Source organism: Panthera uncia, chromosome B4 (genome assembly GCF_023721935.1).
Source record: "Panthera uncia isolate 11264 chromosome B4, Puncia_PCG_1.0, whole genome shotgun sequence".
In the NCBI taxonomy this organism is placed as follows: domain Eukaryota; kingdom Metazoa; phylum Chordata; class Mammalia; order Carnivora; family Felidae; genus Panthera; species Panthera uncia.
Genome location: NC_064809.1, coordinates 40,272,240 through 40,286,137, shown reverse-complemented (window position 1 = coordinate 40,286,137; position 13,898 = coordinate 40,272,240). Strand labels below are relative to the sequence as shown.

Below are 13,898 nucleotides of genomic sequence, written 5' to 3'. Positions count from 1 at the left end.
GCGCCCAGAGATTGAATTTCAGAGCGCGCGCGGAGAGCATCGGTGTGTGGCTGGCCGTCACTTTATTTTGCCGAATTTCTACGTCAGTGATACAGCACGTGGGGGTTCGTAGGCAGAAGTGTGTTTTCCAGGTAGGGCCTCAGCCCTCCAGTGCAGCGCAGGGGCGAAGCCGGCTGACCCAGGGCACACTCGGGCTCCTGTGACCCACCCTCCACCGCATCCCCTCGTGTCCTTGTCACTGCCAGCCTCCAAAAGGCACGTTCTCAAGTCTGCACACAGGAAAGGGTCCTGATAAGAGGATGGTACTGAAACCGGGGGTGCCAGGTCTCATTCGGCTCATCGGCCTGGGTGGCCTATGGGGTGGGACTGAGGCTGGGATTTTATTGTAGTGATGACCTCCCCACCCCCCAAGGCGAGCACGCTCAGGGGTAGGAAGCAGGCTCTGGTTTTCGGTAGTCTTCCTGAATGGGGATGGCGCCCCCCTCTTCCTCCCTGGGGCAGCTGTAAGGACAAGGCTCTGCAGGCATCACTGGACTTTCTTCTTTGTCTGCAGGAGGAGAATCAGAGGCAGTAAAGGTGGGGGGTGGTGAAAGGAGGGTTAGCTTGGGGGAGGCTGTCAGGGGGTGCCGACGAAGAGGCGAGAGAGAAGGCGGGAGCAAGGGTTGGTAAAGATGGTGCGAGGGAGGCTTCCGAGAGGTTCCAGGCATGGGTGGTGGGGCTAAGGAAGTAGGGTGGGGTGCAGGGACAGGACTGGAGACCTGCATTTTGTCTCTTACTTAGTCCATTTTTTCTTTGTTGATGGAGGCACAGGGCTCCGACCATGGTGAAAGCAAGAAACATTCCAGAGAGGACCACAAAGATGCGGATGCAGTCTGTGCTGCACAGGGACCTTTGGGCTGTGGTAGACAGGGGCCACACAAGTGTTTTGGGGGAGGGCCTAGGTCTCGACTCTCCTCAGCCCAGGCCTCCTGTTACCCATCTGCCATCTCTCTCTCACCCCGATCCCCACTGCTACCATTGGACTAAGTCCTTTCCTAATCCTTAGATTCTGCTTCTCCTACTTCTTACTCCTACTCCAGGAGCTTTCTGGCTGACTTCCCTCTCTTGTATGCATTCTCTCTGGGGGTGGAGAATGGGGAGGAAACTCACGTGGTCCGTGGGTAGAGAGAGCTGGAGCAGGCAGCCACCTGAAATCAGCTAGAGTTTGCACCTGCCGGACTGTCCCGGCCTCTGGCATCTCTAGAAAAAGAGGGTGAGCAGCAGCAGGGCACCTCCTAGGGCACAAGCCTGGGCTGAATGAAGGCCTGAGGCCTAAGAGGCGCTGGGTGAGATGGGAAGGCTGACCAGCTGGCCAGGCAACTTATGTGGGAAGGGTGCTGGTTGGGGGTGGGGGTGACCCTTATCCCTGTGACTGGACAAAGTGTTGCCTGGAACTTACTTTTGGCGTAAGGTAAGTGGGTGGGTTGTGGGTGTGGGCCTGGGGCCTGAGATGGACGAGGTGTCAGTGAGGGGTTTGAAGGAGGATCACACTCGGTACACTCCTTGTCCCGGCACTGCCAGCCCTTGGGACAGGCACACTCTGCATTGGCGGTGAGGGTGCAGTTTCGAATGAGGAGACCTGGGGACAGAGGAGGGCAGGAGGAACACGAGAAGCTCAGGCCTCAGAGACCTGCAAGGCGCGCTCGCTAAATCCTATCCTGAGCTGCCGTCCCAGACCCGGCTCCCGGAACTCCTGCCCCATCTACACAAGGGCCTGCCCCTCCCTTGCTGTCACCTAGTGCCTCTACCTTTATTACTATTGCCATGAAAGGAAAAATTTAGACCTTTTAGAAAATTCATGCTTCGGAAATGCAAACTGGAAAAAGTAGAAACAGCTTGCATGATTTTCTCTCTTATTCACTGATACTTTTATAACTTCTTGAAGTGTAATTTACTTACAGAGAGGTACACTGATCAGAAGCATCAAGCTTGAGAATTGCTACAAATTGGACCCATAGACAAGAGAAGCAGTGTTCCTTTCTAGTCACTACCTCCTCCCACCCACACATAACCACCATCTAGCCTGACTTCCTAACACTGCGAGTTCATTTTGCAATACATTTGTGTAGTCATGCGTGTGTGCTTACTTGTATCAGGCACTCTTATTCAATCTTTGTGAAATTCATCCACATTGTAACCATAGGCTATTCCTTCTCCTGCTGTATAGTATTCCACTGTATGAATTTCCCATGATTCAGTTATCTATTCTACTGCAAATGGCACGTGGGTAGTGTCCAGTTTTTAAGCAATCAGGAATAGTGCTGCTATGGTCCCTGATAGGTTTTTATTTTTTAATTTGTTTTTAAATGTTCATTTTTGAGAGGGGGAGGGGCAAAAAGAGAGGGAGAGAGAGAATCTCAAGCAGGCTCTGAGCTGGCAGTGCAGAGCCCGATGCGGGCTCAAACCCACAAACCATGAGATCATGACCTGAGCTGAAATCAAGAGTTGGACACTTAAGCAACTGAGCCACCCAGGTGGCCCCCTGATAGGTTTTTAACTTTACTAGAGATTTACTTCATTACTAACACACTTTGCCTTTAAAAAAAATTTTTTTTAAATGTTTATTTATTTTTGAGAGACAGAGACACAGAGTGCAAACAGAGGAGGGCAGAGAGAGGGAGACACAGAATCTGAAGCTGGCTCCAGGCTCTGAGCTGTCAGCACAGAGCCCGATGCAGGGCTCAAACCCACAAACCGTGAGATCATGACCTGAGCTGAAGTCGGACACTCAACCGACTGAGCCACCCAGGTGCCCCTACTTTGCCTTTTAAATAGAAATGTTATTCAAGTGTAGAGGTTGGGTGCTGAATGACTGCCAATAAATTATACTAGAGGAGGAGGATGTGAGGGGTTCTAGTCTGGGTTGGACTCACAGGTGGTTGGGGTTAAGAAGAGGAGGGTGATTCTGGGGAAGGCATTGGCACCGGACGTGGGCCAGGTTTGCCCATGGACTGGTGGGACCTTAGGACAGTGCACTCATGGGGAACCAGGGAGAAGAGCCCCCACAGGCAAGGAGGGGTGCAGAAAGGAAGGCTGGCAGATGTCGAAGATGCCTACTAGTACTCTAATATTCCTTTAGCATGTGCTTTTTGTGAGGAAAGGGAGAGGGACACAAATTCCTTCTTCCCATCCTTAGGCCCCTAGGGCTGCTTCTTTCTGAATTTTGACTCGTAGTTGCTACTAGAATTTGGTTTCCTTGTGGCTTACCAAGAATTGTGAGCCAGCCTGGACAAGGATCTGCAAGAAGAGAACAGTGATAGGGGAGAGGAGAAGAGGTAGGCAAAGGTGAGGAAGATCACCTCAGACCCAGGAGGGGGTGGGCAGGAGGGTATCTGCCCAAAGGCAAGAGAAAGGTTAAGGAGGGGGCTGAGCTTGGTTACAATGGAAGGCGTGCCATTGTTTTTAGTGATGAGTATCCAGAGACCTGGGAGTCCTTTTCACCTTGTATAACCTGTGCCCCAAATTCCAGGCGAATTTCAAGCACTTTTCCATTTTACCCATGGGAATACTGAGGTCCAGAGGGGGCCAAACTCATTCAGCCTCACCCCTGGCCACCGTCACCTGGAGTCCCTCAGCCAATTGCTGCCTGAGAGTTTTGGGGCCTATGGGCTGAGTCTGAATCGCCTGGTCTGGAACACAGCAAAGGGAGTTCAGGCTGGTTCAGTATTGGGAAAAGGCCTTTTGGCGGGGCCTGCAGAATGAGTGGGTGGACTTTGACTAAAATAATTCCAGGGGTGCCTGTGTGGTTAAGTCGGTTGGGCATCCTACTCTTGGTGTTGGCTCCAGTCATGATCTCACAGTTCCTGAGATCAAGCCCTGAGTAGGGCTCCGTGCTGAACATGGAGCCTGGTTGGGATTCTCTCTCTCCCACTCTCTCTGCCCCTGCCCTGCTCGTGTTCACTCTCTCTCTCTCTCAAAATAAATAAACATCAAAAATAAATAAATAATTCCAACCCTGCTGGGGTTGCTGACAAGAAGAGAAAAGCATCCATTAATATATTTTTAAGTTGAGTGGACTGAGGAATACTTCTTGTGTATTTGAGATGTTGTGTTTTTTTTGACTTATTTGCAATGGCAAACCTTTTTTCGTTTGTTTTTATTTTTATTTTTTAATATTTACTTATTTTGAGTGAGAGAAAAAAAGAGAGGGGGAAGACCAGAGAAAGAGAGAGGGAGAGAGAATCCCAAGCAGGCTCCGTGCTGTCAGTGCAAAGCCCGATGTGGGGCTAGAACCCACGAACTGTGAGATCATGACCTGAGCTGAAGTTGGATGTGCAACTGACTGAGCCACCCAGGTGCCCCAAGGGACCACTTTAAAGTCTGCTGCTCTATCTGGGCTGGCACACAGATTCTGAAATTCTAGCTAAGATGCAGAAATAATAAAAGAATTCACATCAGCTGCACATGTTACTTCTTCATTTAAAAAAGATAAAATTACTGGGGTGCCTGGGTGGCTCAGTCAGTTAAGCATCCGACTTCAGCCCAGGTCATGATCCTGCGCTTTGTGGGTTTGAGTCCCACGTCAGGCCCTGTGCTGACAGCTTGGATGGAGCTTAGAGCCTGGAGCCTGCTTCAGATTCTGTGTCTCCCTCTCTCTCTCTCTGCCCCTCCCCTGCTTGCACTCTGTCTCTCTGTCTCCCAAAAATAAATAAACATTAAAAAAATTTTTTAAAGACAAAATTACAAAATAAACCAGAAATATAGGCCACATGCAAATTTATTTTTCCAAAATGGGTTGTTGGAAAAAAAAAAAAAAAAAAAAAAAAAAAAAAGAAAGGATGTTACTCGACTGGCTGGTATTGTTATTTCCGTAGGGGCACCTGGGTGGCTCAGTCAGTTGAGCCTTCAGCTCTTGATTTTGGCTCAGACCATGATCTCATGGTTTGTGAGATTGAGCCCTGAGTTGGGCTCCGTACTGACAGCTTGGAGCTTGCTTGGGATTCTCTCTTTCCCTCTCTCTCTCTCTGCCCCTCCCCTGCACTCTCTCTCTCTCTCTCTCAAAATAAATAAAAATAAATATTAAAAAAAAAGAAAGGGGGTGCTTGGATGACTCAGTTGGTTAAGGGTTTGACTCTTGATTTTAGCTCAGGTCATGATCTCACAGTTCGTGAGTTCAAGCCCCACATTGGGCTCTGTGCTGACTGTGGAGCCTGCTTGGGATTCTCTCTCTCCCTCTCTCTGCCTCTCCTCTGTTCTCTCTCTCTCTCAAATAAATACAGAAAGAAAGAAAGAAAGAAAGAAAGAAAGAAAGAAAGAAAGAAAGAAAGAAAGATATACTCCAAGTTCCAAATGAATGTGCACTTCAGACACAGCCAATTCATCAATGGGGGTTTGCTCACCTGAAATCTGGGACCTAGGACCACCTCCCTTTTTTTTCACTTCCCCCTTTATATTGTCATGATCTGAGTTGTGCACCCATTCTCCGCAGCTCCCCAAATTCTGCTTACCCCATTCCCTGTAACGCTAGAGTTCTCTCCACATCAATACGTGCCCTGCCCAGGGCACCCCATTTCCCAGCATTGGCTCCACTTGCAGTAGCCTTGAAGTGACAAGCTCTGACCTCCCTCCTCTTTGCTTCTCCATCCCCGGCTCTGCCACCTTGATCCCCCAGAGGTTTGCCCATCTCACCAGAGTTACAATGCCGACAACTCTCACAGTGGCGCCGGATGTGGTGGTCTGGTGAGAAGGAGGCCCCCAGTATGCATGGATCACACTGAGCAGCCTCTCCGTGTCTGTCACAGTCCTTCACCAGGAAAGTCCCTGTGAGCAGAGGTCCGGGTCAAGGCCCAAGGAAGGCCACTTCTCTGCCCTCTTCAAGGTGGTACCGGATTCCTCTCCTTGCTGGAACTCAGATGCGCTCTCCACTGCCCTTCACCCCAAACCCCTGGCAAGGGCTCCTCTCTTACCTGGCTTACACATCTGGCAGCACAGTTGTCCCTGGGCCCAGTAATGCTTCTCTGGACAGCACTGGGGGGCCAGGGTAGCCGAGAGCCCCGCCAGGGTCCCCAGAATCCACAGCCAGCAGGGGGGTGGCCGGGCCATGGCTCTTGCCCAGGGGAGCTCTTTCTGCACTCCAGCCACTGACCTCTGGGCTCTGCGGACCTGCTGCCCCCAGCTGGGTGCGGGCGCCTGCTCTCTGCACCTCCTGGGCAGCAGCTGTAGGTGCTCTTCGAGTTGCTGGTTTCAGGTGGCAAGCCAACCTTTGATGGCAGCTGAAGCTCTCTGGTGGCTGTTTTTTTTCTCAAAGCAGTGACTTCCACCCCCTCCCCCTTTTCCATGTGCTGGGTGCTGGGTGTGGGGAGAGCATTAAAGGGCACGCTCTGTCAGAAGACTTGCTGCTCTTCGAAGGCATCCACCACCTCCAACACGCTGGCCTCTGTGCTCGCTAAGAACTTAACCCATTCGTGCTGTCCTCTTTTACCCAACGTTGAATGCTTGGGGCACTGACCTCTCCTATTCACGCACTTGTACACGTTATGCCCACATCACCCCCTGTTCACAGCTTACAAGCTCTTGATGGTTTAGAGGAGGAAGGGGAGCCTGAACTGAGTACAGGCCCACAAACCTTTATCTGAAACAGTTGGGGTCAGATAAGTTTCTGAACTCAGAATTTTTCAGACTTGGGGGAGAAGCTAGCACCACAAGATGCCTCATGGGGCCGGGGTAGCACTCACACTCAAGCACAACATTTCTGTAGCAAAACTATTGAATATTTAAACTAAGTGAGGGTTGGGGCACCTGGGAGGCTCAGTTGAGCAGTTGAGCAGCTGACTCTTGATTTTGGCTCGGGTCATGATCCCAGAGTCATGATCTCACGGTTGTGGGATCGAGCCCTGTGTCAGGCTCTGTGCTGGGGCATGGAGCCTGCCCAAGATTCTTTGTCTCTCTCTTCCTCTGCCCCTCTCCCCCGCTTTCTTTCTCTCTCTCTAAAAAATAAAAAAAAAAAAAATTAAGTGGGGATGGATAGGACTGTAACTAACCCTTGCATCAACCGAGGTCTGGTTTTATGGCCAAAAGACTGCTACAGAATTGTTCAGAACTGCAAACAAGGGATTTAAACCGGTTCCCTCTCTGCCGGACTCTGCAAGGAAATGACATGTGATCTCATCTAATCTTCCTGACAACCTGTGGGACGGGGATCACGCCTGTCCATTGGCCCTCCTTCCTCACCTTACTCGCATCTTTACCCTCCCTTCCCACCCCCACCTCCAGCTGTGTCCATCCCTGGTGTCCTGGAGCACCTGGGGCATTTCCCTTCCCAGCTTTGTCATGTGGGGTTAGACTCCTCTGGGTCTTAGACTCCTCCTTCCTCTGTCCTCCTAGAAAGGCTGATCTGGGGATGTTAGAGCTAGCTGGGCTTTTCCCTCTGAGTCCTGGGAACACATGGCTTATTTCTCCAGGCCACGTTTCATTCAGGGGCCTCGCAGTTGTTTTCCGCTCTGCCCATAAAATGTCACACTTCTGTGATCTCACTTGTTAGGTCTGTTCTCTCTCTCGCCCTGGTTTCCTTTCTCTTCATATTTTCCATCCTCCCGCCTTTCCCCAGCCCCCTCTTCTCTTCAAGAGGGTCCTCCCAAGTGGGAAGCCACGTATGAGTGTGATCTGAAGAATGACTTGTACCCAACCATCCTTTCCACTATCTGGCAGGGTGCCTGAATTCCCACCTCAGAGTGTGAACCGTGGGATCTGAGGCTTGTGCCGTCACTACCAGTCCTGCCGCTCCCCAGATTATGGTCACTGTCTTCACTGTGAATCTTAAACCTTGGTGGGCATGGGGAGGTGGGGGCCTGTGGGGATGGATGACCCCATGCAGGAACAATGGGCAGTTGGGACCTTTACAGAGAACTTACCCAAAAGGGAATTGGGGGCCCTGGGAGGACTGACTAGTCATGAGCTGCTCAGCCATGCGAGGGAGGACTCCGTGCTCTGAGCTAGGGCCCATCGTCCCCTCTCCGTGGGGGCAAGGGCAGGAGCAGGGTCTGCCTGGCTGTCCTGGAGTACCCTGGCCAGGAGGAGGAAAGCCAGCTTTCTCGACCTCACTTTCCTCTGGGCAAATGGAATGACCTCATCTCTTGCCTGCTGTGCTGTTTGCATCAATTTCTGGCGAGTCTTGGCCTTTCCTGGACTGGCTCCCTGGACAGTTCCTTCCTTTTGTCCACAGACCCTGTGAGTGCAACCCGCTGACCTCTCCTTCAGAATCTTCTACTACCACATTCTCTTTTGGGGTGCAGCTTCTCTCCACACCTGCTGGCACAGAGATACATATTCTCTTCTCAACATCTCCTTCCTTCTCTTGCATCTCCAGAGACAGGCCCACAGAAGACTTTTCTTTTGGTGATATTTGTTACTTTTTTTTTTTTTTTTTTAAGTAGGCTCCATGCCCAGTGTGGGGCCTGAACTCATAACCCTGAGATCAAGAGTCACATGTTCTATCGACCGAGGCAGCCAGGCACCCCTGATTTTCATTACTTTTGAGGGCCTGACTAAACTCTCGATCTGGAGCAGTGACCATAGCCTGGATGTCAGCTGGGGCCACTCTCCTCCTCGACATCTAGGTAAGACACTGCTCAGCTTCCAAGCAGGGCAGGTCCTGGGCAGAGTGGGGAGGAGACAGGACTGTCTACTGGATAAATTTCAGTGGGTCAGCTGTTATGGTCACCTCTCGTTCCGACTCCTCTTTCAGCTAAAGTCCTGTTCCTGCTTCTGTGAGCCTGGCTGTTGCCTTACCTCTGCTCGCACAGGTTCCAAATTTGAGACACAGGGCTTTCTTGAATTTTCCAAACCAGCTATAAACAGAAGCTTGTTAGGTATGGCAAAACTTTTACTGAAGGTTTTTTGTTTTTTTAAAAAGATTTTTAAAATGTTTATTTATTATTGAGAGACAGAGACACAGAGTGTGAGTGGGGCAGGGGCAGAGAGAGAGGGAGACACAGAATCTGAGTCAGGCTCCAGGCTCCCAGCTGTCAGCACAGAGCCCGACGCGGGGCTCGAACTCATGGTCTGTGAGATCATGACCTGAGACGAAGTCGGATGCTCAACCGACTGAGCCACCCAGGCGCCCAGAAGGTTTTTTTTTTTTTAATGTTTATTTTTGAGAGAGAGAGAGAGAGAGAGCATGAGAGCAAATGGGAGAGGGGCAGAGGGAGATGGGGACAGAGGATCTGAAGTGGGCTCTGTGCTGACAGCAAAGAGCCCAATGTGGGGCTTGAACTCATGAACTGTGAGATCATCACCTGAGCCAAAGTTGGACACTTAACCAAGTAAGCCACCTAGGCACCCCTGAAGGTTTATATATCATAAAGATACAACCTAAAATTGTATTTTGGATATTCTTGTTCTCAATGGTCCTTCCCACCCCAGAGATTAATCAGTGACCTTGCTACCTTACAAGGCGGTAAAGGCACTATCTTGCTGACACCGCCCCCACCCCACCCTGCCCTTTCTGTCACAGTCTGCCTTTCAGAAATGTTCTGTCTGGCAGCATACCTCATCTGTCTTCAGCTCCTAATCTCCAAATCAGTCTCGGCCCTTTATAAATCTATCAGTCAAAGTACTCACAGGAACAAATTGTCTCCAAGATCTTTCATTAGAAGGAAGTTCTGTTACATTACATAGGCATCAGAAATCACTGATCCTGATCTTTAATATCCAAATGCCTTAGTTTTTCTAGCCTTCTTTGTCCCCCATTCCATTCCTTTGTCCTCCATTCCTGCCTTTCTTTGATGACGCCACCCCCTCCTTTCCCCCCGACCCACCACTTTAGGTCCTCCTTCCCAGCCACTCTTTGAGAGACCACGTAGCCAAGTGGGCAGCACAGTGGGGTGCACTCACTTTCCACTTCTATAATTTGCATTCTTGGGACTCCTCAGTCAAAGGGGACCAAGCATTTGTGGGCATTTCTTCCAACCTCTGACCACTTTTCAGTTTCTCATCTCCAGCTCCTAGCATCTCCTGGCACTTAAGTGAGTGTTACTTGCTGAGTATTAGATGGTCCATCCTCAGCTATATTCCTTGACAGTTCTATCCACAAGTATAAGTTTGAAATTTCAGGGGGCCTGAGGGCACATTGACCTCCCAAATTCCACTCTTCTCTCAACAAGAATTTTTTGCACATACATTCTATGCCAGGTAATGGATCACAAAGATGAAACAACCAAACAAACAAACATGTGGTTTCTGCCCTCATGTAATTGACACACCAGTGACAGAATCAGAAATTGACCAAATAATCTCAAAGACAAATATAAAATTTTTATTTTTATTTTATTTTTAACATTTATTTATCTTTGAGATAGAGAGAGGCAGAGCATGAACGGGGGAGGGTCAGAGAGAGGGAGACACAGAATCTGAAACAGGCTCCAGGCTCTGAGCGGTCAGCACAGAGCCCCAAGCGGGGCTCGAACTCACGGACCACGAGATCATGACCTGAGCCGAAGTCGGCCGCTTAACTGACTGAGCCACCCAGGCTCCCCTAAAATTTTTAGTAAAGGCCATTACTGCAGCACCATGAAGGGGAGAGATAGGGAGCAATACAGATGCGTGTCCCTTAGGGGGTGAGGAATGCTTCAGCCAGGAAGTATGTGGGGTCTGCAAGCTCTCCACCTTCCTGAGAACTGTTTCTTCCTTTGGTTTAGGTTTCTAGACACCGCCCTATTTTTTTTTTTTTGGCCACTTCTCTTCTTAAGCCATAATAGTTTTCCTTCTATACAGATGATATAAAATAGGGATGATCTGGTCCTTGAAGTCTTGGTAGAATGTGCGTGTGTGTGTATTTTGAGTGTGAGTTTTTCACTGCTGATTTAATTCAGGTTTTCAATTTCTTCTAAGTCAGTTTGTTGTTTTATATTTTTCTGGGAGATTATCTATTTAATCTCTTTTAGATTTATGGGTGGAAATGTTTAAAATCACCACTAGGTCTACAGTTATTTTCATTTCTATTATTGTTTACTTATAATTTCCTCATTTTTTTCTTGATATTTGCAAGAAATATATCTAATTATTAATTGCTTCAAAGAACCAATTCATTTTGATTTCATTGTGTTTTTCCATTATTTCTTTGTTTTCTTTGTTACATTTTACTCTCTGGTGTATTTTTTTTTCTTTTAATTTTTTAATTTGTAATTTATTTAAAATGTTTATTTATTTTGAGAGACAGTGAACACACATGTGAACAGGGGAGGGGCAGAGAGAGAGGGAGAGAGAGAGAATCCCAAACAGGCTCTGTGCTGTCTGTAGAGATCCTGACGTGGGGCTCGGTCTCACGAACATGAGATCATGACCTGAGCCGAAATCAAGAGTTGGACACTTAACTGACTGAGCCACCTAGGTGTCCCTGGTGTTGCTTTTAAATTATTTCTTTCCTTTTACTTTATTTGGGTTTACTCTGCCATTCTTTTTCTAACTTCTTGAATTGGATGCTCAGTTCATTAATTAAAATTTTTCTTTTATAATGTTTGCATTTAAGGCTATAAATTTCCCTCTAGGAACTATTTTGGCTATGTTGAAGCAAGATTTTGTGAAAATAATAAAACATACTAAATCATAAGCTTGCTATATTGTGTTTTAATTATGTCAGTTTATTATTTTTTCCCATTGTTATTTATTTTTGAACTACATATTATTTATAAGTACATTTTAAAATTTCCACATCATTGGGGTGCCTGGTTGGTTAAATGCCTGACTCTTGATTTTGGCTCAGGTCATGATCTCATGGTTTTATGATTCGAGCCCCACGTTAGGCTCTGTGCTGACAGCACAGAGCCTGCTTGAGATTCTCCCTCTCTCTCTGCCCCTCCCCCAATCGCTCTCTCACTCTCTCGCTCTCTCAAAACAGATAAATAAACTTAAAAAAAAAGTGTTAAAATTTCCACATCATTTCTTACATCATACACAAAAATAAACTTGAAATGGATTAAAGACCTAAATGTGAGACCTGAAACTGTAAAACTCTTAAAAGAAAGCCTAGGCAATAATCTCTTGGAGAACAACCTTAGCAACATATTTCGGCTATGTCTCCTTGGGGGTGGGGGACAAGAGCAAAAATAAGCTAACGAGGGATGCCTGGGTGGCTCAGTCTGTTGAGTGTCTGACTCTTGATTTCAACTCAGGTCATGATCCCAGGGTCATGGGATTGAGCCCTGTGTTGGGCTCTGAGCTGAGTGTGGAGCCTGCTTAAGATTCTCTCTTTCTCTCCCTTTGCTCCTCTTCCTCTCTCTCTCTCTCTCTCTCTCTCTCTCTCTCTCTCTTTCTCTCTCTCTCTTGCAAAACCAACAAAGAAACAAACTACTGGGGAAAAAAAAACTTGCACAGTAAAAGAAACCATCAGCAAAATGAAAAGGCAGCTATTGAATGGGAGAAGATATTTGCAAGTGATTTATCCAATCAGGGGTTGATATCCAAAATATATAAAGAACTTATAGAACTCAACACCAAAAAATCCAAATAATCTGATTTTAAAATGGGAAGAGGACCTGATTACACATGTTTCCAAAGAAGGCCAACAGGCACATGAAAAGATGCTCAACATCACCAATCATCAGGGAAATGCAAATCAAAACCATGATGAGATATCACCTCACACCTGTCAAAATGACTAGTATCAAAAAGACAAGAAATAACAAGTGTTGGTGAGGATGTGGAGAAGAGAATGCTCTTGCGCTACCTTCCTTTAGGAAGGTAAATTGGTGCAACCACTCTGGAAAGTAGTATGGAGGTTCCTCAGAAAACTAAAAATGCAAGTACCATAGGATCCAGTAATTCCACTTTTGGGTGTTTACTCGAAGAAAAGAAAACACTAATTTGAAAACTTATATTCACTCTTATGTTTAATAGCAGCATTATTTGCAATAGCTAAGATATGGAAGCAGCTCAAGTGTCCAGCAATAGATGAATTAATAAGGAATGTGTGAAATATATACAATGGAATATTACTCATCCATAAAAAGAATGATATCTTGCCATTTGCAACATGAAGAGACCTACAGGGATTATGCTAAATGAAATAAGTCAGGTAGAGAAGGATAAAAACCATAAAAAACAAACAGCGAACAGAAACAGACTTACACATATGGAAAACAAACTGGTTGTTGCCAGAGGGGATGGGGGTGGAGGGATGAGGGAAATAGGTGAAGGGGATTAAAAGGTACAAATTTCCAGTTGCAATATAACTAAAAAATATAACTTACAAGAGACTAAAAGTGAAGCATACAGAGTATAGTCAATAATATTGCAATAACACCTAATGGGTGATAACTATATTTATGGTGGTGAGCATTGCATAATATATAGAATTAAAAAAATTTTCAGATCCTTTTGTAGTTCATAAGCATGATGATTGGGTGTGCATGCTTTTGTGTGACATGTGCCACCCTTAAACCTTGTTACGACGTCGGCACATTACCCGCCTGAAATTAAAAAAAAAAAAAATTCAGGGGAGCCTGGGTGGCTCAGTGGGTAAGCGTCTGACCACTCTTGATTTCAGCTCAGGTCATGGTCTCATGGTCATAAGTTTGAGCCCTGCCTTTGGGCTCTATGCTCACAGCTCGGAGCCTGCTTCAGATCCTCTATCTCCCTCTCTCTGTCTCTCCCCTGCTCTCTTTTGCTCTGTCTCTCTCTCTCTCTGTGTCTCAAAAATAAACAAAAATTTAAAAAAATTAAAAAATTTCCAGATCAATGAGGTTTAAAATGTTTCCTTTTTATCAATGTTGGTTTTATTTCATTGTGGTCAGAGAATGTCAGCTGTATGTGTAATATGGTAGGCAGAATATTGGCCCTCCAAGGATATGTGTATCATTGGAACTGAGTATGTTGTATGGCAAAGGGGAATCAAAGTTGCAGTCAGAATCAAGATGGCTGATCAG

The 13,898-nt window shown here is 47.0% G+C and overlaps 1 protein-coding gene and 1 non-coding gene across 2 annotated transcripts; one reads left to right on the top strand and one right to left on the bottom strand.

Annotated features, from left to right (window-relative positions):
• Positions 1-21: 21 nt before the first annotated feature.
• On the bottom strand, positions 22-6,282 carry CD27 (CD27 molecule). The gene is made up of 6 exons (XM_049624976.1): positions 5,946-6,282; positions 5,668-5,799; positions 1,439-1,618; positions 1,150-1,239; positions 777-896; positions 22-547 (listed from the first exon to the last, which is right to left on the bottom strand). Exons 1-6 carry the CDS (start codon positions 6,079-6,081, stop codon positions 423-425), a joined length of 783 nt encoding a protein of 260 aa, XP_049480933.1. The 5' UTR covers positions 6,082-6,282; the 3' UTR covers positions 22-422.
• A 7,062-nt stretch (positions 6,283-13,344) lies between these two features.
• Positions 13,345-13,448, top strand: LOC125920562 (small nucleolar RNA U13). Its single transcript, XR_007457139.1, has one exon. It is a non-coding gene; the product is annotated as a small nucleolar RNA U13 (small nucleolar RNA).
• Positions 13,449-13,898: the final 450 nt, after the last annotated feature.

Excerpts from the sequence above, each read along its gene's own strand:
- CD27 (XM_049624976.1), bottom strand. The coding sequence starts at position 6,081 with ATGGCCCGGCCACCCCCCTGCTGGCTGTGGATTCTGGGGACCCTGGCG. Across the intron at positions 5,800-5,945 it reads CTGCCAGATGTGTAAGCCAG|GGACTTTCCTGGTGAAGGAC; the intron begins GTAAGAGAGGAG and ends CTCTGCTCACAG. Across the intron at positions 897-1,149 it reads TCTCTCTACCCACGGACCAC|CCCAAAGGTCCCTGTGCAGC; the intron begins GTGAGTTTCCTC and ends TGTCTACCACAG.